The sequence below is a fragment of the Heterocephalus glaber genome, unplaced genomic scaffold, assembly GCF_053883595.1.
Source record: "Heterocephalus glaber isolate CG9 unplaced genomic scaffold, H.glaber_assembly_v1.0 deba00000122, whole genome shotgun sequence".
In the NCBI taxonomy this organism is placed as follows: Eukaryota; Metazoa; Chordata; class Mammalia; order Rodentia; family Bathyergidae; genus Heterocephalus; species Heterocephalus glaber.
The window spans coordinates 7596858-7621640 of record NW_028258138.1 but is presented as its reverse complement, the minus strand read 5'-3'; the positions used below and the strand labels follow the sequence as shown (position 1 = coordinate 7621640).

Here is a 24783-nt window from a genome sequence, read left to right as displayed (position 1 = left end):
TTCACAACTTCAGAGCATTGGTGCATGTTTGGTGTCTACGTTTTTCCACCTTCCTTTTCGTTGATAGCTTTCAATACATGGGGAGAAACTGAGGGTGGCTCATGAGAGAATATTTCCATTGCATCTGTGAAGCCCTGTGTTCCACACAAAGCATTGGGAAAACAAAACTAAACAAAACAATGATATAAACTGAGGTACAAAATCCTGGCTGTGCATGACCACAGGCAGGATGACTGTCTCTTGCTGTGCCCCAGCCTCCTTAACTGTCACATGGGAACAATAGCCCCAGGATGACATCTCTTGACATAAGGTGCTGAAAACAGGCCTGATACATAGCCCAGTGTCCGGCTAACACCACTGTCTGGTGTCAGGAGCAGCACAAGTTCACTGCCCACCACCCGGCTGGGCTGCAGTGGGTATCAGGCAATGTGTCCTGAGTCCCTTCCTCGGGCAGGACTGCCACATGCTCTGCAAGGCCCCTACTGCCATGCTGTTTCTGTCTCTCCACCAGCCATTTCCAGGCTTATAGACATGAACAGTTACCACCCCTGAAAACAAGGTGGGGCCTTTATAATAACAGTGACGTTTACTTACAGATTTCAACTTTCAATCGGACTGTTCACTCTCTCATTATTTCTGTAAACAGACACCAACAAGGTATCAAAATGTGTACATCAAGATTATAGTATTTCCACTGCTAGCCTGGACATGCACAGTTCAATTGCAGTGATTTTTTTTTACCACCTTAATAACACCTAACTTCTTTAAGAATGCAAAAGAAAACACCATTTCAAATTTAAGTACCTGGTTATTTCTGAGTTGAGGACACACAGTGTATTCCACCTGTATTACTAAGGATTTACTTTTTAGCTGGAGGACAGGTACTTTCTACTAAAATAAAATTTCCCCAAAGGACAAAATTATCACTGATGCACAGATAAATATATACTCATATTGATGATTCTCATGACATGAGGTACTCAGGTAGATAGAGTCAGTTGAAAGGAAAAGCTAAGGACACATACTTATGGAGTAAGGAAATGTTGGACTGAACCGTAAATGCAGACAAGACTGGAGCTTTCCTAGTGTAAAGAAAGGTAATTAGATCACTACTACACAGGACAACACTTACATACCTATTGATTACCATAATTTATTAAGAAATACAGAATACCTCAGCATGACCTGAGCCACAGCTGAATGCTGTAACTCCTCTCGTGCAAACACCCTTCAAGCTTGTATGAGGCTAGATAACACCACCCCACTGAAGGGACCCCCACACCCTGCACACTAGCAGAGGAGACCCCTGGCCAGGGAGGAATCCCAGGGGGCTGACTGGGTTCTTGAGATTTATAATCACAATCTTAAGTGTGCCATCTATTCTGCTAGCCAGTGCTGCCTCATTCCCCAATACATTCATTTTCCCACTCGACAATATGCTATTCTTCCCTCAGATCCCCCAAACTAATCCGTCTGGCTGATCAGATGTCCTGAAGGAGACCCACCCCACACACTTGTGTCCAGACCCTCCCAGGTGGCCTTCCCTCTGTTACAAGAGGAGACATGCTTGCTTCCCAGGCCCGACCATGGCTGGGTGCTGGGTCCATCCAGGCATTTTGTTCTTCTAATCATCTACTCACTTTCTCTCCTCCAGCACATTTTAAATAAAACATGCCCTAACATCTCTCAGCTTTTCAAGCCCTTCCAATAGGATTCAAGCCAAACACATTAAGTTCTGTGTTCACAATGGAATTTACTTAGAAATCAATTGCAGCCAAAACCTGGACAATCACTAAAGAGTTGGATTTGTCCGGCTATATTTTTCTTAAGGAATATATATATGTGGTTCAGGAAAAGAAAATCTTGTAGAAATATTTTAATACTAAATTTATTGAGACATCATAAGATTAACACAAGTTACCTGTGGTCTCTTCAGTTACAAGAGGTCCTCAAATCAGTGGCCATTATCTTCCAGATATTTGGGGCTTTTTTCTTTTCCTGAAGTATGTATACATTTTTTGGTGGACTCTCTCTCTCTCTCTCTCTCTCTCTCTCTCTCTCTCTATATATATATATATATATATATATATGTATATAATTCTTATATCAGGAGAGGTGACATTCCTGAAAATGATAAAAGGACAAGAGCTGCCTATTATAGACAGTTTCATGTCAATGCAATGAACAACTTAGGTAAATGAAATCACAAAATATGTGTTACCTGTTACTGGCTTCTTTTACACAGCCTAACTTTTTTTTCATAGCATAACTTTTTAAAAGTTCATCCATACAGATTAAAATGTACCCAGGATTTCTTTTGATCAGATAGTATTAAAAGACAGACATGAAGATAATTTGAAGAGTTTATTACTTGACTTTCCCAAGAGAGGAGACATCTCATACTATGCTGGAACATGTGGGGAAGAGCCAGGGTCCATCAGGAAGCAGAAAAGAGAAAAACCCTCTACCAACTTAGCACTGGCCATTTTATGGAAGATCTGGAGGCTGAATCTTTATCCCTCAGTTTCATTTCTCAAACTGTTCAGGACCCAGACCCACTGCTATGTTTTGAGGGTTCCCAACAAACACAACAGAACAAATACCCAAGACTAGAGATGCAGCTCAGTGGTAGAGGGCTGCATACATACCAATGAGGACATGGGAGAAACAGATGATGGGTGGATTATTTTGTAGTCAATGTATAATTGTGATATTGTAATGGATTTTGCAAATGGAGAGAAACTGTGAAGTGTAAGGAATCTCTGAACTGTTTTTTACAGCTGCATGTGAATCTATAATGTCTTAATAAACACTTCAGTGGAAAAGAAGCAAGGGTCTTTTCCTGATCAGTAACTTTTATTTATGAAGGCAGGGAAGCACTCTTGTCCTGCCTCCAACTACTCTGTTCTCTTTAGGTTTTGTTTTTCTTTTTTGTAGTGGGGATCAAACTGGGGACCATGCACATTTGAGGCAGGCGGCAGAACCACTGAGCTAAATCCCCAGCCTATAGTAACTTTTATTTATGAACCTGATTGAAAACTCACTTTGAATTGGCAACATCATTGGAATCTATGTAAAACAGTGCTGTGCAAGAGAATCATTTCCAGCGATGGAGAAATATCCTTCATCTACACTACCCAACATGGTGGCCACTTCATCAAAGACTGTATTTTGTAACTGCATTAATTGCAAGTTAAATTTAGAGTTAAAAGGCCATTTGCGGCCAGTGTCTAGGAGACGGCACAGAAATGAAATTTGATTTTATGGTCCCTATTGTATTGTTGCAAGTAATAAACAGGGAGGAAAATTTCATGTCCCACAGCTGAAACAACTTCTTAATCTTTCTGAGCACAAGTCCACGAAGGTCTTTCCCGGTGCTCAGGAGTACTGACTCCCGAGTGATTCAGTAAATGTTCCCCGCCATTCCTGGAAAACCGGGCAAGGATACACCAATAGCTTTACTTTAATTACTTAGACGGTAAATCAGAGGAAATTTGATCCCCTAACACTTTTTCTTGAGGCTTTTCCTCTCCCAGATTTCTGCATACTGCTGCCCTGTGTACTTCTCTCCCAGAACTCCCTCAGGAGAAAGCTCAAGCCCTTAGTTCTTGAGGATCTCTTTGCTTTGGCCCCGCTAACTCCTGGCTCATTTTCATTTCCTAACAACGTGGACGCAACAAACTATCGTATTTCTTACCCTGGAAACGGCTCCAATACTTGCCCGAGGAATGAGCGCAGATGCACCAACATTCATTAAGTCCGCAGCCACTTTTAGAAACCCTAAAGCCTGTCACTGAGAGCGGAGCCCTTGAGCTCAGGGTTGACTTTGACAGTCACAGGAGGTTCCGCCCCACCTCCCCGAGAGCGATGCCCGGCCAGGGGCGGGGCCTGAGCCTGCGCCTGCGCCCTCCGCCCTTGCCCTTCCGACACTCAGTGCAGCTCCGACTGCCTCGGTCTTCTGTCCACGCTCCTTCCTCCAGCTACTGCCTGCAGCCATGTCCTGCACCCGCGTAGCGCTGGTGACCGGGGCCAACAAGGGCATCGGCTTCGCCATCACCCGCGACCTCTGCCGGCGGTTCTCGGGGGACGTGGTGCTCACGGCGCGGGACGAGGCGCGAGGCCGGTCGGCGGTGCAGCAGCTGCAGGCCGAGGGCCTGAGCCCGCGCTTCCACCAGCTGGACATCGACGACCTGCAGAGCATCCGCGCTGTGCGAGACTTCCTGCGCAAGGAGTACGGGGGGCTCGACGTGCTGGTCAACAACGCAGGCATCGCCTTCCAGAGTAAGGGGTTGGGGTGCCCACAGGGTGGCTGTGCCTGCGGAGGCAGTGCTGGGGTGGGGCCCCTCAGTCGTTTGGGGTGCAGTACAGGCTCCCTAGGAGGAATATGAGGCTGGGCTGCAGCAAAAGCAGAGCTCGCAAGGGCTGGAGTGGTTCCAGGCCTTGTTTGCCCAACCTAGATTCTGGAACATAGTTTATGTGTGATTAAGGTTTAGGTCAGTTGGGTCAGTTTATAACTGATTTCAAAATAAACAAAAGACACCAAGACACTGCTAGGCAAACCTCACCCAGCCTCCTACGTTGCCATATTGCAGAAATAATAGAACATTGTCAAACCAGGAGACTGACCTTGGCACAACCCTGTAAACCCACACTTCCTTGGAAGTGAGCAGACTTCATACACACTGTTTGTTTTTTTAAAAAATGAAATCCACCCCAAGGGTAGCATTCATTAAATCTGTTGTCTTTCTCTCCAAAAAGGGGGAGATCCCACACCCTATCATATTCAAGCGGAAGTGACAATGAAAACAAACTTTTTTGGTATCCTGAATGTCAGCGCGGAGCTGCTCCCTCTCATAAGACCCCAGGGTGAGTCTGGTGCTGACCTGGCCCCACCTGCTGGGACCTCATCTCCAAGCCCTGCCTCCTCTCCCTCTGCAGCTGCCAGTGCACCAGCCACCTTGCAGTGTCTCCACCCTGCAGGTTCGGATCTGCTGCTTTGTCCTCACTTCTTTGGCCATTGGTGCTCTCTGTCTCCCTGCTCTTTGCTTCTGCTGCTTCCTGCTCCTTCAAGTCTTGGGTCAAAGGTCTCCTCACACAAACTGTAAATTCTGTCCACTCGTGTGTTAGAGGTCCTTGGGTTTCCATCCTATCCCTCGTCCCTGCTCAATGATCTGATTCAGGATTCTGTCGCCTCTAACTGCCACCAGTTCAGTAGAACCACTTGCCCTAAAGTGACTGAAACGCAGTGGCTAGAACACTGCCAGAGTCCCCACATGTTCATATGCATGCCTTTCCATCATCTCCTGTTGCTCCTCAGTCTGAAACAAACATATCAGGACAATGCTCATCCTTCTCCCTAAATCATCTCAGAATGCACCAGCAGCCTGCTGGTCACTTGCTCTGCGCATTCATAATCACTTACCTGGTCCTGCGATTGTGCCCACTGAGTGTCTTCAGGGTCTGGCTCATCCCAGCCCTACAAACTGCACCTTTCAAGCCATCCTAAGAGGCCTCCCTCCTTGAGTTGTTCCCTTTTCCAGATTTCTATCTACTGTAGATAGAAGACAGTAGATAACCCAACCCAGAATCCTTCAGGAGAAAGCGCAATCCCTTAGCATCATGCATAGCAATCTCCATAATGTGACTCTGCCTAGCTCCAGGCTCGTTTTACCTCCCATCAACATGTTCTGTCTTCATGTTGTGTTTCTTTTATTGTAAACTGTTCTAATGCTTTCCCCACATACATAGACAGCAGGTGAGCCACAACTCATTAAACACACCAATAAAGGCAACCAGCCACTTTTCAAAAAAATTAATGTGGTTTAGGTTTGAAAACTTACATGTACACCTTACTCTCAGCTTCTGTCCAGTTTCCCATCCTGACCTCCCAGCAGGTTCTACCACTTCTCAGATTATGTTCATTAGGACCTCAAAAGGCAGCTGTTTTCAACGTTACCTGACACATGCCCAAAACTTGAAGGCTGGAATGGAGTTCCTCAAGCAACCACACCAGTCTATATGTATTCCTCTTAAAAGCCTTCCTGCTGATGCCTTTGAGATGGAAATTTTCTGCTGTAAAATCCCAGCAAATTTGTTATTCACCATACTTGTGTACACCTCTCCACTTAAGGACGTGTGATGTATTTTAGGCAGAGTGGTAAACGTATCAAGCACATTGAGCCTTGCAGCCCTTAAGAACTGCAGCCCAGAGCTGCAGCAGAAGTTCCGAAGTGAGACCATCACTGAAGAGGAGCTGGTGGCGCTCATGAACAAATTTGTGGAAGATATAGACAGTGGAGTGCACGAGAAGGAAGGCTGGCCCAACTCTACATATGGGGTGTCCAAGATCGGCGTCACAGTCCTGTCCAGAATCCACGCCATGAAACTGAGTGAGGAGAGGGGAGGAGACAAGATCCTGCTGAATGCCTGTTGCCCAGGGTGGGTGAGAACTGACATGGGGGGACCCTCAGCTACCAAAAGCCCAGAAGAAGGAGCAGAGACCCCTGTGTACTTGGCTCTGTTACCCCCAGATTCTGGGGGGCCTCATGGACAGTTTATTTCGGAGAAAAAACCCGAACAATGGTGAACTCAACTCACCTCCACCCATGGTCCCATTTTGTACCATGGCCTAATGTGACCCAAAGCACATTTACACTGTGCAGAATATCCCTTTCCAAGAAAAAAAAAATCGAAATCACCAGGTTAGTACTAATCGACTGCTAATCTAATGGAGTAAGCTACTCACTGAGTGAATGCTAATTGTATGAAATCATTTTGATATCCTCTGTGATATAGGGAGAGAAAAGGGAAAATTTCTGGAAATAAATTCAAATCAATAGGTTAATAGTTCTTTCTGAATGCCCATTTCTGCAGGTTGTTTTCATGCAGATCCAACTCCATCTGAGAGGATTAAAGTGATGTCAAGAGAAGGGATGGTGTAGCTCAGGGCTCAGAAAACACAGGAAGATATAGACAGTACTACCTGTGACTCCCTGTGCCACATGGTTTGTAGCAGAGACTCATGGCTGCTGTGCTGTGACAGGAAAGCAGACACATGACAACCCAGGAGCAGAGCTGGGTATGACCGCACGTGGTTATCAGATAATAGGACACACCAGTGAAGTTTTCAGAAAACCAAGGAAAAGCTCACAACCCACAATTGGGACAAAAATGTGGCACAGGTGAAAGCCCTATCTGTCTGTCACAGCTGCTTTCCTGGCTGTGCCTGTCCTGTACAGCAATTTTCAAACACTGTGGGAAGACACCAGTGACCACCTAACCAATCAGACAACATGAACACATTTATTGCGAGTTTCTAGGAGGTGAAAAACAGGCAGTGTTTGTGCATGCACAGGCCCAGTTTATGGAAAATACTGCCGTAATATATCAAAATTGCATGAGAGAAAAGAAACTAGCAAAATCAACCTCATGCCACGCGGTATGTCAAATAGTGAAGTCCAAACAATGTTGGTCCATCAGTCGTAATTTTTAAATGATTGTCATATTAGGAATATGAAATAGCAGTAAGATAAACCATACAAAGGCAAGAAGAATCATAAAAATATTTTCACTACAACAGTATTTACAGAGTTTTCTGGATGAACCTTACACAAAGCTCACAAAGTCTTGTTTGAAGTGAAGGGGGTGGAACACATGACAGCCAAGTCACAGTGTTGCTAGTGAGGGTTGCAACATTTGTTTAATGTTCTCATTTTGGCTCAATGAAGCTTATCCATCTACATTATCTAAATAAGTCAGACTTGGCTAGAGGGCAAATTCAGAGGACTGAATAGTTGCTTCTAACCAATGCAATTAGTTCATCATAAAAAGGGGTTAAAGAGCCCACAAAATCAACATAAAGCTACCTTCTCTGTGGAGAAAAAAAAGTAAAACAAAATGAAATAAAGAGCACCCGTCCCCCTGCAGCTGATGCTGACAATGACCTCCATCCACAGGGCTTCACACTCAAACCATGTCAGGGGACAGGACAGCAGCAAGGAGCCAAGGCTTCCCAAGGCTTCTCAGAATCCAGCTGGTACTTCCTTCCGCACCTGCGCATGCTGCAGAACAGGGAATCAGGACAAGACTTAGATTTGCTGATGTGCATTCAGTCACCAAAGGATGGGGTATGTGGGCTTTTATTCTCTACAGAAGCCCCAGAAAAAAGACAAGTTGGCTACCCCATGGCAGCCAGCTACTCCAGGGGGAGCAGTGCTGAACAAGGGTTCCATTTCACTTTATGGGGTCCCAAAGGATGTCATTATCCGTGTTTTTTTTTTAAACCAGCAAAGTTTCTGGACAAGATGGGGTTTAGTTACTATGAAGGTGTTTGCACATGGCCCAACATGCACTGAGGAATGTGCTGTGTCCCCGCTCTGGGAGAACATCTTACTACGAAAATGTACCCTAATGTGACTACAACAGCATTTAAGGTCGGCTCTTAGTCAGGCCTGTTGTCAACTTCACTTGCACCATCTCACCTAGTGTGCCCCACACCCCACCTTCTCATCTCAAGGCATACAAAAGCTTGCTTGGTTAATCAACAGCCTCACTTATGTTCCTCCTTGTCTCCAGAAGGGGCAGCTGCCTCTCTTTTTCTATCAGGCTGCTACTCCAAAGTTCTTCCAGTTCCCCTGTTCCCCTTCTCACTCTAGGATCTCCATCCTGCTCAGACTTAAGGGGAACTGCAGGGTGATGGTCCAACTGCTAGAGCTGCTTCAGAGTTGGTTGGGGATAGCTGGTCCTGCCTACTGGAGGGACAGAAATCTTTGGATGCCTGATCTTGAGGCTACAATGGCAGGCACTGACTTTCAGGATCAATGGCAGGTATAGTTGGAAGCAACTCATGACCATCAGCTTTCTGTGGAACTGCTGCAGTCTGAAAGAGACAAATTTAACAAACAAATCAAACAAGCAAGGGCCAAAATAAGTAGTATAATGGTGACAAGTGGGCCTTTGAGAGATAGAAACCAAATAAGACAAGGCAATGTGATTTTACTTAGGTCCAACATTGTACCTTGTCTATAAGCCCATTTCACTCTACACTCTATATGCATGTGAAATCAGACAGCAACCGTATACATTAATTTTTAAATGTTGAGTAGGAAAGTGTGTCAGGTAACTCACTGTGCCAATAATCTTTTAGCTTTTACATAGACTTATTAAGGTAAGTGAGACTGTTACTTAATGTCTCTTTCTGGAGGAGGCGAGTGACTGGAGGAACAGAGAAACTTGGCCCATTGCTGTCAAAGATAATTGTACACATTAAGAGCCACAGCCATGGGAGAAGACAGCCTTTTTTCATTCCTATACTCTGTGGACTTTGGTGTGTTTTCATCTCTAGATCTTACAACAGCTTTTGTGTTTAAAGCCCCTTTTAGGCTCAGTCTTGCTTTCTTTGATCCCCATTCTGCACTGAAGGCCTTAGGAAATCCACTTTTTCTCTGTTTCACATTACCATCCATTCCTCCATCCTTTAGTTTTACTTTCCTGCTGGGTGTTCAAGACTAAGTAGATGAACCCTATGTAAGTCCAAATCAGCCTTTGTCCCATTAAGAGCAACTGAAGCTCCCTCAGTTCTTTTCTTCTACCAGTTGTGTCATCTGCCAGAACAGGGCAGGGTCTCACTGACCAATGGCCTCCCTTGCAAGTATTGGGGTAATGGCCTTCCCCAGTGACCTCCTCTTACACACTGCACACTGGCTGGCTCCTATTTTCTAGGGTCCTCTCTTTCTCCCCACTCAAGTGACTCACTGGAGTTGCAGGAGCCCTTTCAAAGGATTCTGTGGTTTTGTCCTTCCCTGGGTCCTGGATAACCTTGGAGGCTGAGGGGCAAAATACTGATTGTCCTTCTAGCTCTTTAATCTTCCTGGGCTTTAGTTTCCCACTCTCATTTTTTGAACACTCACCAGGCCAGTTCCGCCTTTCTTGAAATGGGAGAGTGAGTTCCACTGCTCACTATGGTGTTTCTCTAGACTTTGGAACACTCTGAAATATAAGGTGGGACTGGAAAACAATGACCCTGCCCTTGAATAGGGGTTAGTGGGGGTCACAGCCTATCTATCCTGTAGGTGACAGCTCTCATCTCAAAATATTGCTCAGGATGTCCTACTTCTGCTGAATGACAACAGACAGTGGTTATGAAGTTTTATAGAGAAAATACAAAACAAAACTAAGAAAAAGACATTCAGTTTTTATTATAACTCTGAAAGAATGAGTATAATAAAATAATATTAATGTTCATCAAACACATTTAATGAGAAATGAATTTATTCCAAAAATAAGTTTTGTTTTGCCAGAAATCTATTAACAGTACTTCTTAAGAGTTCTTTTTATGAATCTGGTTACAAATGACGTAGAGAACAATCAAGCTATGAATAACAAAAGAGTCAGAGCAACTATGGTTAAAACCTGAGGAAAGTTTAGCAAGTAACAAAACCTATTTCCAATGTATAGAGCATTTAAAGGTAATAGCTATGATTTACAGCATCATATCACAACCATTAAACTTTTTATTATCTTTTAAAATATATTTGCCTTTTCATTTTATTGTAAAGAATAACAATTTTACAATATAATTTATAAATAATAGATTACTTTTATCCAATTACAAACTATTAATTGACATAATTTCTTGTCAAATTTTGTCTCAGAAGAATAATTTTTTGAACCCAGGGTCTTATGTATGCTTAACAAATGCTCTATCACTAAGCTATATCCTGATGAAAAATAATGAAATGTTTCAAAAATAAAACAGAATGTCCTGTTCTCAGATGTGCCTCTTAGGTGACCAAGCCCTAATCTTTTAATTACCAGAGTGACACTGCTTGAAATGCAGTGTACTTGGGCACATCTAATTATTTTTGCTCAAAGAGTCATGATAGAAGTAGGAACAAACAGAAACCTGTTAGTATCTATCATGACCAACAACTGCAGATCAGAAGACATGAACATGGTGAGCTGTTCTTCTAAGCTTTGGCTTTTGGAAGATCTGAATACTTGAGGAACAGATACCAACAATATTTAGCATCATACCTACAAAGAAGTCCTTCATATTCCAACTTAGCTTCTACCTTTGAAGTGAAATTTCAAGGTTAACAGTACTGACAAAAATCAAAGAATAGGGGGCTGGGGATTTAGCTCAGTGGCACTGTGCCTGGCTCACAAGTGCAAGGTCCTGGGTTTGATCCCCAGTACAGAAAAAGAAAAAATCGAAGGATGGCTATAGACCTCTTCTACACTTAGAAAACAGTGTTAATGACCCACAGGTGCTTCATTACCTGATGTGTAAATTATCAGTACAATAACAAAACGCATGCTCAGTCTAAGCCAATAGATGTGGGCCAGGTTTAAATGGCAACACCGGCCAAATTGTGGGGATTCTTTCATCTGAGCAATACCCAGGGAAAACAGCACAGATGCTGAAAGTCTTGATCATATTATGTTTCATGTGCAGATGTGATACATATTGTAAAAAAGAGCATTTATTGATTACTTCCCATCCACTCAATGTATGTACCTTTAATTTTATGAACTTTTACATAACATTTAGACAAAACTAGACACACAGCATATTTAGTTCTCAGATGTATACACATTGTTGATCATATATATAAGGTTTCAGATTTATTATAACCTACAACAACAATTGTTTGATTAACCAGTATTATAAACTGATGATTTAAAAGACTTTACAACAAAAAGACAGTTTTAAAAACCCCCGCTTTACTGAGATGGAGTTCCTTAAGTGATCAAAAAGTTGACAAACACAAATTCTTTGTTTCCTAACCCAATCCTTTGTGGATGTCATTAAAAGAGGATCGAATTGTAAGAAAAACAGCACGTTAAACATAAAGGATTGGATTTCAATTTTGGATTGTTGCATTAAAGTTTTACCTTTAAAAACCTTTTAAAATAAAATTTAAATTATAGTGACCTTTACTATAATACAAATTTTTTTTTTAACATTTGACCTTCACAAACCTTCTGGAGTCTGCCTAGACACATGACAATTGTTTAGATCCTCAGTTTCTGTTCTGTTTTCTTCTTTTTCCATCTTAGAATAATAATTCACTGATTTAGGACAAAAATTTTACATTGCCATACAAAATCCTCTTTTATTGTAAATGATTCTCTCTCCTTTAAACTTCTTTTCCAAAAATAGACCCATAACTTTTTTTTACAACTGATTTTATTTACCACGTTTTTCACTTAACAATTTTTTTTGTTGTTACTGAGAATTGAACCTAGGGCCTTCATATTTTTTTTTTTTTTGGTACCAGGGATTGAACTCGGGTACTTGCGCTTGCGAAGCAGGCGGCGGAACCACTGAGCTAAATCCCTGGCCCTACCTAGGGCCTTCATATTAAGTGACATCCCTAGCCCTTTTTAAATTTTTCATTTTGAGGCAGGATCTTGGTAAATCACCAGTCATGAACTCCTAATTGTCCTGCCTTACCCAGTTTCCCAGAGTGCAAGGGTTACAGGGGTTGCACTACTATAACTGGCTTTAACAATTTAAAATCTATTACTTTTTTTTTTGGTTTATGCAACTTTATTGAAGAAAAACCAATTACTAGCAGAGCTAGTTGATCACTCATCCATTGACATCTTGCATCATTTACTCGGTGCTATATTAAACAGTGTCTTGGAAGATAGATTAACTAATAGCTCCAAGCCTCCTAACAATTTAAATGAAAATTACAAAATGTTTTGAAACCCTGTTTTGGAATACAAAGGGTATTTGAGTTCCAATTTCCGTTCTCTGTAGAACAGAACAGCCATTCCTTTATTGGCATGCATAAAATACATCACATTTTCTATTCTGCTGATGCTATAAATTCAATACCAATTTTCCAGCCACATCAATTATGAGCATAAAGTATATCACATAATCTCAAATTTCTAACAGTGGAAGGCTTAACTAGAATGGATACTGCTAGAATAATGCTGCTTCCTTGCTGTGACAATGGAGCATCCATCTCCAACCCCCCCCCCCCCCCGCTAGCTTCTTAAGCAGTTAGAGCTGTGAGGAATGATTTAGCCTCATAACCAAGTCAGAGTGCAGACATTGGCCACATAATACACATGCTCTATTTTTTAAAAAAAAATCTGAATCTTGGGCAACTGTTCTCTTGTAACTAACTACTTTACAGTTTCTAAAAGCAGTTATTATCCAAAGCTGGAAGAATTTAAGCCTTCTCAGTTGAGCATGTGAATGAATGGAGGGAGATAAACAAAAAAACAAAATTAAAAAAGATGAGGTCTGATAGGGGAGTAGCCGGATAAGAAAATCAAAAAAGGAACAGTAATTTAAAGTTTATTCCAGCTATAATGCAGGTTATTCTGATTTTAAGGTAGCATCACATGGCATACTTCTGAGTCCATTCTCGAGACACTCTGTTGTACTTTGTCTGTTTTATAGATCCGTGCAATCTCTGGCACTAGGAGGTCGTCTGGGTTTGGATCACATAGCAGTGACCAAATGGATAAAAGAACTTTAGAAATAGTTAAAGCAGGAGTCCACTGTGATCTTAGGATATCGAGACAAATGCTGCCATTACTGTTAATATTTAGATGATAAATTCTTGTTGTAAATGCAACCTTAGGTGGTTTGAAAGCGTAGTCTGTAGGAAAATGAATTGTCAAAAAGAATACACCACCTTGATATGGGCTGTCATTAGGTCCCATAATTGTGGTTTGCCAATGGAGCATGTCATCCCCAACTGAGCCTGCAGAACATTGTGCAGGAGGGTCACGGGCCAAATCACTAAGTTCCTTATTAATCCGCTTCAGTGCCATGGTCCATGCTGTCCCGGCCCTCGGTGTCTGCGTGTGCTCTGTCCCGCTGCGTCTGGATGGTCCTCGGCTCCCAAGGGCGCAGACATGGCCCTTCCACTACGCAGCCAACAAGAGGTCGCGCCAGGTGGGCAGGGGCTGGAGGAGGGTCATGGGCCCAGGAAGGGCGGAAGCGGAAGCCAGGACTCAGAGAAGCATTGAGAACCGGAAGGAGACCCAGGGAGCTAAAATCTATTACTTTGAAACAATTATTTTAAAAGTTCTGAATTTAGACAAATTTTCTTTTGGTTCTGGGGCTGGATCCTTTGCTGTGAACTAGAATCACTCTTCCCCCTGTTTTTATTATTTTTTTAAACAGGCTCACACCAAGTTGCTCTCACTGGGCTCCAATTTTAAGAACCTTCTTCCTGAAGCTCCCAGAATGGTGGGAATACAGAAGTGCTCCACCACACCTGAATAGTTTATTCCTTTTTCTTAGATGAAATACTTTTTTTTTTGCATCAAAAGAGCATGACTCCTCTTTTTTTCTTGGAATGTAGAGTTATACATTAGAATTTTAACTCTTAGTAATCTTGAATTTAGTCAAGACCCAGAAAAAAATCAGTCTTAAATCTTTTTCTTTTTATATCAGTAATTCAATACACATTCAATAGATCCAAATATATTGCTTTTTTATAAACGTTTGAAAGATAAGAGTACATTAATCAATGTATTTTTAGCAACTGATGTTTTAACTTTTTAACGTATGTAAACATAACTCAGGTGTTTTATTATAAACATTTATATTAACTTACCCATTTTAAGGGTTTTTTAGATTACTCATAAAAGTAAGATATGAGACAAACATAGTTAGCTTTGTTTGGTCAAGACAAAATCCCAAAGTTGTTATGCTTGAAACAGAGAGTGATGGTCATTGTATCTTAAACATTTAACAGAGACAAATATAATGCTTATTGACTAGCATCCTAAGAGAAAATTCATTTTTAAAGGTATGTTTTACTCTTACCAAGAAATTTAAATTCACTTATTTATCCATTTACTTGAGACATGTGAACTAAAGGATAGCTCATTAACAGGTTTATGTGAGGACCCACTTATCTGTAAGCCAATTTGAGTAGAATTTCCTGGGTGTGTTATCATGTAGACACATCATATAACATGCACCCAAAGGTGGCAATTAGAAATGAGCATCTACATAGATCAGGATCATATCATTTTCTGCCGACTTTTTAGTCACAACACAGACTAATATAGGACAATAAATGTAGTGTTCCATAAAAAAGTGTTGAATCCAAATATTATGGAAACTTCTTAAACCAACTAAGATCACCAGCTCCTACAGTAAACTTTAATAATCTTACCCGGAAAATAAGACCTAACCAGAAAAAAGAATGCCAGCCTATCCCTGCCTTACTGTCATTACAGAGCAGCCACTGAGCAGGAGAATAATGTGGTATAATCTTCTGCAAGACACTGGCCACCACCATGGTAACACCCAGCTAAGGCTGGTTCTGGTTAGAGCATTCCAGCTAGGTCTTATTTTCAGGGAAATATGGTATTTGTAAGTCTCTTGAAAGCTGTATATTGGCTTGATATTTAAATTTTTCTCTATCTATATCATCTCAAGTGAATATGAGTTAATTCTCAAGTGCTACCTTTCAATTATGCCTGGCTAAAATAATAGTCTTCAAAGTACACTTGAATAATAAAATTTTCTCATTAAAAGCATAAAGCAAATGAGTAAGGTAACCATGTAATTTCTGGTTAAGAAGTATTTCAAAGTTGTTAAGAGATATTTCAAAGATATGTTGAAGTAGGCATGCCAAATATAAAACACTAACAAGCTGGAGAATCCAAAAGCAAGTTTACCAAACTCAGTGGTTGCTATATTTGGATCTAGAATGTCCCTCAAAAGTCTCATATTCAGGGACAGGGATGTAGCTCAGTGGGGCCATGCCTGTCTGGCAAGTGCAAGGTCCTGAGTTCAATTCCTGGTACCAGAAAAAAAATCTCATGTTCAGAGGAAGGGCTTTTGGAAGGTGGTTGGTTCATGAGGGCATTGTACTCATAAGTAGATTGATCCACTGATGTATGCTGTTAGGAATTAGGGCCTAGTTAGAAGGGAGATGTCACCTGGTCATGATTTTCAAGGGTCCTGATGCAGGAGATTAGGGCATGGTAAGCTGGCTGAACAGCAGAATGTAACCTGTCAATTACAGAGAACCATAAAGGAGGCTGGGCAACTGGGCATAACCTGTCAATCTAGGGAAAATGGGTAAATCATGGCAGGATACATGTGCAAAACAACTTATGATGGACCAAATCTGAGAAGATATAAAAGACAGAGATCATTGACTTCAGGACCACTGCTGTCTTCCTACTCTTGCAATGGTCTGTCCTGCATGCAAAATGTAGCTTCACCTTTTTTTTTCCACTTCTTTTTCTTCTTTATCTTCTTCTTCCCCTACTTTAAATAAAAGTTACATTTTCAAGTTTATTGACTGTCCCAGCTAATTCTTTGACAGTGGAGCAAGAGCCTGGAACCACTGTATATCTTGCTGTCCAGCAACAGTTTTGGCAAGCCAGCCAGGAGGTAATGGAGCCAGAAGATAAGATGAGGCCCATTAGCTGGATGAGAGCCTCTGCCAGTGTCCTGTGCCAGACTAGGGAACACACCCCTGGCACATCAGCCATGGGAAGCCCACAGCCTGCCCCAAGGGGGAAACAGCCAAGGGGAGAATTTCCATACTCCAGGCAAGGGCAGCTCAGCCAAGTGTGGGATACAGGCACTCACTGCTGTGCCCATGCCCTCCACATGCCAGCAGAGAAAGAGTTGCCCAAAGCCCTCCTGGGAAAAGGCAAAAGGCAGGCCTGGCCTCGGTCTGGGGAGTTGCTGCACTGCCTCTGGGAACAGTGACAGAGCCATATGGTGGGGCCAGAAGGCTGGCTGCTGAGCAACCAACTAGTCTGCTATCCCAGCTTGGCAGTGTTTTAAGGAGCTTTGCCTCATGCCTGCAATGCCTGCCTGTGCTCACTGCCCCACCACCAGCCTATAGAGGCACAGCAGACAGAGCCAGCATAAGCAAGACAAGCTAGGAGTATGGGCTGCCAGCTCAGCCCTAGGGATCCAGTGGTCCTGGACCCCTAGGGGGTTCTGATGCCTGGGGTGTCCTGGTTCCCAGGGCACCCTGGTTGTGGTGCATGGGGGGCAATGGGCTGACCAGAAGAGTGCTGTGGTGGGTCACCCACACAGCTCAGGCTTCAGGGGTCATTGGTGAAAACCTAGGCCAGAAGAAGCCTAAAGGCTTCCTGTCTACCAACATTTTTCCCCTGGTAGAGCAGGGAAGTAGGTGGAGCCTGCAGTGCAGAGCTGTCAGTTTCCTCGCTCCTTCCTTAGGGGGAGTGATGCAACTGCCAGTTTTCCTCCTAGGCGGGAGCCAGGGGAGCAAGCCAGATGCCCATTTATGCCTGGCCAAGTTCCCTTGGAGAAGTGGGGTCTCTGCCATTGTCTCCCTGAGGGGATGGGCTGAAGAGGATGGGAAAGGCTGAGGGGGAGGGCAGGGAGAGACGATGTCTCTCCTGCCTGCCTCTGGTGTCTCAGCACACACCACATCCAGGCTAGAACACACCTCATTTGTTTCCCACCTCTTGGGTCATTGACTTCACAGTGTTATGTTCAAGTCTTAAAAACCATTGTTTTATGTATTTTGCCTGTTTCTTGGTTGTTTGAGGTGGGAGCTTTTATATAATATTTGAGACTATATATTCATATAACATTTAATGGCTAAAATCAGATAAAAATATATGAAGTGCTTAGATCAAGCTTTTCTGCATAATGGGAACCTGGTCTTAGTCATTTTGAACCACTTATTAATCACGACATGATACTTTGTTTTTTATTGAGGGTTTGTGTCTTTCTAGATTTTCTCCTTATAAATAGTGCAACATAGGGAAGAGAGAACACAGATAGGATGGACCTGATCACCTCTGCTAGTTCTGGTTATTCTGGAGAATACTGCTTTGAGCTTTTTTATGGCACAGATGGTTATGGAAGGATGTTCTGGGCTTCGTTCTCAGAAGATACTACTGTGTGGAGATGTCTATTCCTTCTGATCATTGCTAACTGCTAGCATTGCAAACATGAGCATAAAGATAAGGCATAAAGTGTCTAGACAATTCATTGTGACAGTGGTTGTCTGTGTCTTTCTGCTAGTCCCTGCAATATTCCTGTCCTGTACATCATTTGTTGCTGCAACCTCATAGATGATAGTTCTGGTATCTACAGAATATTGGAGATGCAGATAATGCTTTATGCATAATGCTTTATCATCTTGACTCAAGGGTTTTTTAGATTCCTTTGACTCTATTTTCTTTTCAAATAGAGCTGTATTTGTTGATTTCTTGGAATCTGAGCATACAAGGAATGGAATTAAAGAAAATTTGATATTTTATTCTTATAATCTGAATAGGCATGGACTGTGGGGTCTTTCAATTTTTTCATACTTACAGATAAGAGCAAAAGACTTCACTGTCAGAAAACATTGAACTTGGGTTAAATCCTCTTAAACCTTCATGTAACTATTGCTCTAACAAAGGGGTGTAAGGGGTATTGTTTCCCAGAGAGTCAGGGAAACCCTGAGAAGGCTTCACCCTGACCTAGTGTTTCTCAAGTGGCTGAGGGAGCATCATGGGCTTCTCCTTTCTCACTGAGAAATAAGTGGGCAGGGTATGGATTGGAGCGACCCAGTTAGTCTTCCGGAGAGAGAGGTCCCAGGCCCCTGGGAGCCCTGCTCCATCCAACATGCACCACGCCCACTGGCAGCTACCAGCCAGAAGGTGAGGACCCCTCACCACTGGCCATGCCCATGGCAGTGACCTGCTTAGCCATGTGGGTGCCTGCAGGACCCCACCCACCCACCTCTGGCCTCCTAGCTGTATGGCTACCTGGTTCCACACTACAAAGACACAGGACACCAGACCATCATACTTAGTAATTTGGAGGGATCATCACCTCCCGTAAGAACCTGGACTATCTTCAGGGGTTAGGGCAGCTGGAAACTTCAGTACAACCTTGCAGAGTTCAACCCTACACGTGGACAGAGAGCTCAACTTGGGACTTGCCACCAGAAATCTGCCTGAATCCCACAGGTCTACGACTGGCTTGCTTAGACTCACTGACATATCTGCACACTGCTGCCCATGTTGACTATTGTGACAGCAGAGACATACCCTGAAGGAGGGCCTTCATTTTCATTTTCATTTTTTATTTCCAAAATTATTATAATGGGGGGGTTGCTCTTATTTTTAATTTTTTCCTACTCTTTGCATTTTTTTTTCTCCTTTTTTTCTTTCTTTTCTCCTTCCTCCCCCCCCCCCCCCGATGTCCCACATTGTTCTTCATCTCCCTTTTTGTTCCTCTTCTGGCCCTAATTCAGATTTCTTCTTTATCTTTCTTTTCTTCTCTTTTTCCTTCTCTTGCCTGTGTCCTCTGTCCTCACTGCTAACCTTCTTCTATCATTCTACCTATCTATCCCTCCCACCCCAACTCCTTCTAACTCCCCATCCCGAAGGGTAAAGTTGCTATATTGAAGAGTTTATTAACTATAAACATATGTTGGGTTGGTCCTAGATTTTGATTTAATTCACACAGTTAACAGTGATAGATTAATAACTTTCACAAACTGTCATTTTCTAAGATGTACTTGATGCTATGGTGTTGCTGATTGTATCACTTGGGTTAAGGTGTTGTGATTGATCTAATCAGTTGTCCTTCCTGGTATAATGAAAATGAGACAGCCTCAGAGTCATTAGAGACTCAAAACCTAAAGACAAGCTATATCTGGAAGACACCTCTGAGAAGCAATCATTCCATAAGGGTTGTAATTGCAAACAACAAAGATATTTACAATAAGCAATTTCAAAGTATCAACCCAGGAATTAAACCAAGGACAGTACCAAAAACAAAAATGAGAAGACATTTAAGCAAGGCACAAATTCACACTTCCACCCCACCAAGGGTAAATCCTGGGGGAAATGAGGTGAAAAAGTCTGATAATCAACCACCTGGAAACCCTGAACTGATAGCACAGGAAGTAACAAAATGAATGAAGCCCTAGAAAAATACAAAACAGAAATAATTTCCCAGATAACTGTAGAGATGGTAAGCAGAGTGAAAGACATGATTAGAGGCTTTAGAACAGAAACAGATTAAAAAAAAAAAAAGATAGATGAGCTCAGAAACATCCTGGAAGCCATGAATGCCCAACATAAGAAAGAAATGGAAACCATGATCCCCCAACGTAACAAAGAAATGGAATCCATGAAACAGATTCAAACAGATATTCAGGAGATTAAAAACTCCACTGAAAATATGCACAGCAGATTAAGGGAATGTGAAGATAGAATATCAGATATAGAAGACAGGATTGGAGTTAATGACCATGAAAACAGAGATTTCTTAAAAAATACTAAGGGACTACAAGAAATCAATCCAGCAGCTGCTACATGATGCAAAGAAGAATAACATAAGACTGATAGGAGTCCACAAAAAAACAGGAGAAAGTACAATTGACATAAAAAAAATCTGTTCACAGAAGTAATAGTTGAAAATTTCCCAGACAGAGGTAGAGAACTGGACATACAGATAAGTGAGTCATATAGAACTCCAAATAGCCACAATCAAAAAAAAATCTACACCCAGACATATAATAGTCAAGATCCCAGAAACCCAACAGAAGAACAAAATCCTACAAGCAGTTAGAGAAAAGAAACAAATCACCTACAAAGGAAAGCAGATCAGAATCACAGCAGACTTCTCAACAGAAACCCTCAAGTCAAGGAGAGCCTGGAGTGAAGTATTTCAAGCCCTAAAAGAAAATAATTTACAATCTAGACTGTTGTATCCTTCAAAATTATCTTTCAAAATTGATAGGGAAATTAGATACTTCCATGAGAAAGAACACCTGAGAAATTTCATGAATGCCAAACCAGCACTCCAAGCAATTCTAAACAATATCCTAGAAAAAAGCAATGAAGGTCACAACTCCATGAGGCCCAAAAGAGGGAAGCCACCAGGCAAGGTAAGACATTAAAGGGAAAGGGGAAAAAATAAGAAATAAAAGAACCAAGAAATGTAGAACATCATGACAAGGTTGAGTCAGTATCTGTCAATTATAATCATCAATGTTAATGGCCTCAATTCACCAATCAAAAGAAATGGACTAGCAGAATGGATTAAGAAGCAAAATCCAACAATATGCTGTATAGAAGAACCACATCTAATTCAAAAAGAAATTCATAGACTGAAAGTAAAAGGATGGAAAACAGTTCTCCACATGACAGGAACCCAGAAAAAAGCAGGGGTAGGAATCTTATTTGCAGACAAAGTAGATTTCAAACCAAAACTAATTAAGAGAGAAAAAGATGGTCACTACATCCTTCTGAAGGGAACAGTCTAAGAGGAAGAGATGACAATCATAAATATAAATGGACCAAATGTGAATGCCCCCAACTATACAAAACAAATATTAATGGACATGAAAAACCAAATAAGCACTAATACAATTGTAGTAGGGAACCTCAGTACCCCACTATCACAAATAGACACCTCATCTAGACTTAAAGTTAACAATGAAATTCTAGAACTGAACCAAGCTATTGAACAAATGGACTTAATAGATGTTTACAGAGTGTTCCACCCCACAAAATCAGAATACACATTCTTTTCAGGTGCACACTGATCATTCTCCAAAATAGACCACATGCTTGCTAGCTCATAGGACATGTCTAAGTAAATGTAAAAGAATTGAAGTTACCCCTGTATATTATCAGAACATACTGCAATAAAATTGGAGATCAATAACATAAAAAACTGCAAAACACCCACAAACACTTGGAAATTGAGTAACACCCTCCTGAACAACCAAGGGGTCACAGAGGAAATTAAAGAAGAAATTAGACATTTTCTACAAGTAAATGATAATGCCACACAACATACAGGAATCCATGGGAAACAATAAAAGCAGTTCTACGTGGGAAATTCACAGCAGTGTATGCTCATATTAGGAAAACAGAGAGAACTCAGATAAATAACCTAATGCAGAACCTCAAGCTCCTAGAAAAAGAAGAGCATAACAAACCCAAAGCTCATACAAGAGAGGAAATTATAAAGATCAGAGCAGAAATTAATGCAATGGAGACTAAGAGGATGATACAAAAAAATCAATGAATCAAAGAGTTGGTTTTTTGAAAGAATAAATAAAATCAATAAACCTTTAGACAACCTTATCAAAAAAAGGAAAGAAAAGGCTCAAATCCATGCAAATAAGAATGAAAAAGGTGAAGTCACAGCAGAACCAGCAGAAATCCAGAGGGTCATTAATACCTACTTTGAGAACTTATACTCTAATAAAATGGAAAACACAGAAGAAATGGACAGATTCCTAGATACATACCAATTGCCAAAGTTAAATGAAGAAGGTATAGAAATTCTAAACACCCCAATTACAATGAGTGAATTTGAAAATGTAATAAAAAATTTACCAACAAAGAAAAGCCCAGTTCCTGATGGCTTCACTGCTGAATTCTACAAGACATTTAAAGAAGAACCATCACCATTACTCTTTAAACTCATCAAGGAAATTGAAAGGGAAGCAATACTTCCAAATTCATTCCTGGAAACAAGTGTTACTTTGATTCCATCACCAGGAAAAAACCCAAGCCAAAAAGAGAACTACAGGCCAATCTCCCTAATGAACATAGATGCAAAAATCCTCAACAAGATACTGACAAACTAAATACAGAGGGTCATCAAGAAGATCATATAAGCTGACCAAGTCAGATTTATCCTGGGAATGCAAGGATGGTTCAACATGCATAAATCAATAAATATGATACAATATCTTAACCGAGCCAAGGATAAAAACCGTATGGTCATCTCAATAGATGCAGACAAAGCATTCAACAAAATCCAGCACCCATTCATGATAAAAAAAAAAAAAAACCTACAGAAAATTGCAATAGAAGGCCTTTATCTCAACCTGATTAAGGCAACAGCCAACATCATACTAAATGGTCAAAAATCGAAAACTTTCACACTAAAATCAGGAAAAAGACAAGGATGCCCACAATCACCACTCCTGTTCAATATACTTCTGAAAACATTAGCCAGAGCAATTAGAAAAGAGACAGAAATAAAAGCAATAAAGATAGGAAAGGAAGAAGTTAAACTGACATTATTTGCTGACAATATGATACTTTACATAGAAGACCCGAAAACACCACCAAAAGACCTCTAGGCTTAATTGACAGATTCAGTAGAGTAGCTGGATACAAGGTCAACACTCAAAAAACAATAGTCTTCTTATACACAAATAGGTGACTCATCAAGAGAGAAATTAGGGAAACAATTCCTTTTATAATAGTATCCAAAAAAATGAAATATCTAGGAATCAATCTAATAAAGGAAACACAAGACCTCTGCACTGAAAACTACAGCACACTGAAAAAAGGGATCAAAAAGGATATAAGAAAATGGAAAGACATCCCTTGCTCATGGGTAGGAAAAACCAATAAAGTGAAAATGGCCATACTTCCAAAACTACTATATAAATTTAATGCAATGCCGATTGAAATTCCAACAATATATTTCACAGAACTAGAGAAAACAATCCAAAAATTCATTTGGAACCTGAAGAGACCTAGAATAGCAAAAGCAATTCTAACCAACAGAGACATGGCAGAGGGTATCACAAGCCCCAACTTGAAGCTATACTACAAAGCTACTGTTATAAAAACAGCATGGTACTGGCAAAAAACAGACCCGAGAATCAGTGGAATAAATTAGAAGATGCAGAAACAACTCCAGACATATTCAGCCATCTCATCTTTGACAAAGGAGCCAACCACCCTCATTGGAGGAAAGATAGCCTATTTCATAAATGGTGTTGGAAAAACTGGATTTCAACCTGCCAAAGATTAAAACTAGACCCATATCTATCACCATGCACTAAGCTAAGATCAAAGTGGATTAAAGATGTAAATATTAAAACAGAAACACTAAACTTGCTGGAAGATAAGTTAGGCAGAACTCATGAAGACATTGGCATAGGAAAAGACTTTATGAACAAAACCTCAGTAGCATGGGAACTAGCACAAAGAATCAACAACTGGTATCTTATCTCATTAAAAAGCTTCTGCACTGCAAGAGAAACCACCAACAGAGCAAAGAGACAACCTATAATGTGGGAAAAAATTTTTAGCAGCTGTACCTTAGACAAAGGTATAGTATCGAGAATGTATAAAGAATTGAAAAAAATCAGAACCCCCAAATTCACAGACCCAGTTCAAAAGTGGACATCTGAAATGAACAGACATTTCTCAGACAAAGAAGTAAAAGCAGTAAATAAATATATGAAAAAATGTTCAACATCACTGGTCATTCAAGAGGTGCAGATGAAAACAACACTGAGATTCCACCTCACCCCAAAAAAGAATGGCTGCTATCAAGAAATCAACCAATAACAAATGCTGGTGGGGTGTGGGGAAAAAGGAATCCTTATCCATTGTTAGTGGGAGTGCAGACTGGTGCATCCACTGTGGAAATCAGTATGGAGATACCTCAAAGAACTAGGACTGGAAGTCCCATTTGACCCAGCTATTCCCCTGCTGGGTATCTTCCCCAAAGAATTAAAAGAATCATACCACAGTGATATATGTTCACCCACATTTATAGCGGCACAGTTTGTAATAGCTAAAGCTTGGAAACAGCCCAAGTACCCATCAACTGGAAACTGGATAAAGAAGATGTGTTTTTTTTAATAAAATGGACTACTACTCAGCCATAAAAAGTGAGAAACTAGAGACATTTATAGCTAAATGGATGCATATTGAGGCCATACTCTTAAGTGAAATAAATAGGACACACATGTGTAAATACTGAATAGTTTCTCTAGTGTGAGAAACTGAAAGTGTAAATAAGGATTAAAA

At 41.2% G+C, this 24783-nt stretch overlaps 2 protein-coding genes and 1 pseudogene across 7 annotated transcripts in view; 1 reads left to right on the top strand and 2 right to left on the bottom strand.

The window, feature by feature from the left end:
• The window catches only part of Setd4 (SET domain containing 4), a 108865-nt gene extending 105016 nt beyond the window's left edge, over positions 1 to 3849 (bottom strand). For 4 of the 6 annotated variants that reach the window (XR_015451725.1, XR_015451726.1, XR_015451724.1 and 1 more), the window contains exon 1: positions 3698 to 3849. Coding sequence is in view for 2 of the 6 variants with exons in the window: in XM_087212558.1 (XP_087068684.1) it covers positions 3698 to 3750 (53 nt within the window). In the remaining 4 variants the exon portion in view is untranslated. The remainder of the gene's footprint in view (positions 1 to 3697) is intronic. The other 2 variants (XM_087212565.1, XM_087212606.1) reach the window with 2 other exon arrangements.
• Positions 3850 to 3913: 64 nt separating this feature from the next.
• LOC101707305 (carbonyl reductase [NADPH] 1-like) lies at positions 3914 to 6844 on the top strand. The gene is made up of 3 exons (XM_004842344.4): positions 3914 to 4281; positions 4759 to 4866; positions 6150 to 6844. The coding sequence occupies exons 1-3, from the start codon at positions 3996 to 3998 to the stop codon at positions 6584 to 6586; spliced, it is 831 nt and encodes a 276-aa protein (XP_004842401.1). The 5' UTR covers positions 3914 to 3995; the 3' UTR covers positions 6587 to 6844.
• Positions 6845 to 10543: 3699 nt separating this feature from the next.
• Positions 10544 to 14451, bottom strand: LOC147830326 (ubiquitin-conjugating enzyme E2 D3 pseudogene; annotated as a pseudogene).
• Positions 14452 to 24783: the final 10332 nt, after the last annotated feature.

Bases quoted from the DNA above. Each gene is read 5' to 3' on its own strand.
- LOC101707305 (XM_004842344.4), top strand. From the start codon at position 3,996: ATGTCCTGCACCCGCGTAGCGCTGGTGACCGGGGCCAACAAGGGCATC. The intron at 4,282-4,758 runs GTAAGGGGTTGG...CTCTCCAAAAAG, and splicing joins CGCAGGCATCGCCTTCCAGA to GGGGAGATCCCACACCCTAT. The intron at 4,867-6,149 runs GTGAGTCTGGTG...GATGTATTTTAG, and splicing joins CCCTCTCATAAGACCCCAGG to GCAGAGTGGTAAACGTATCA.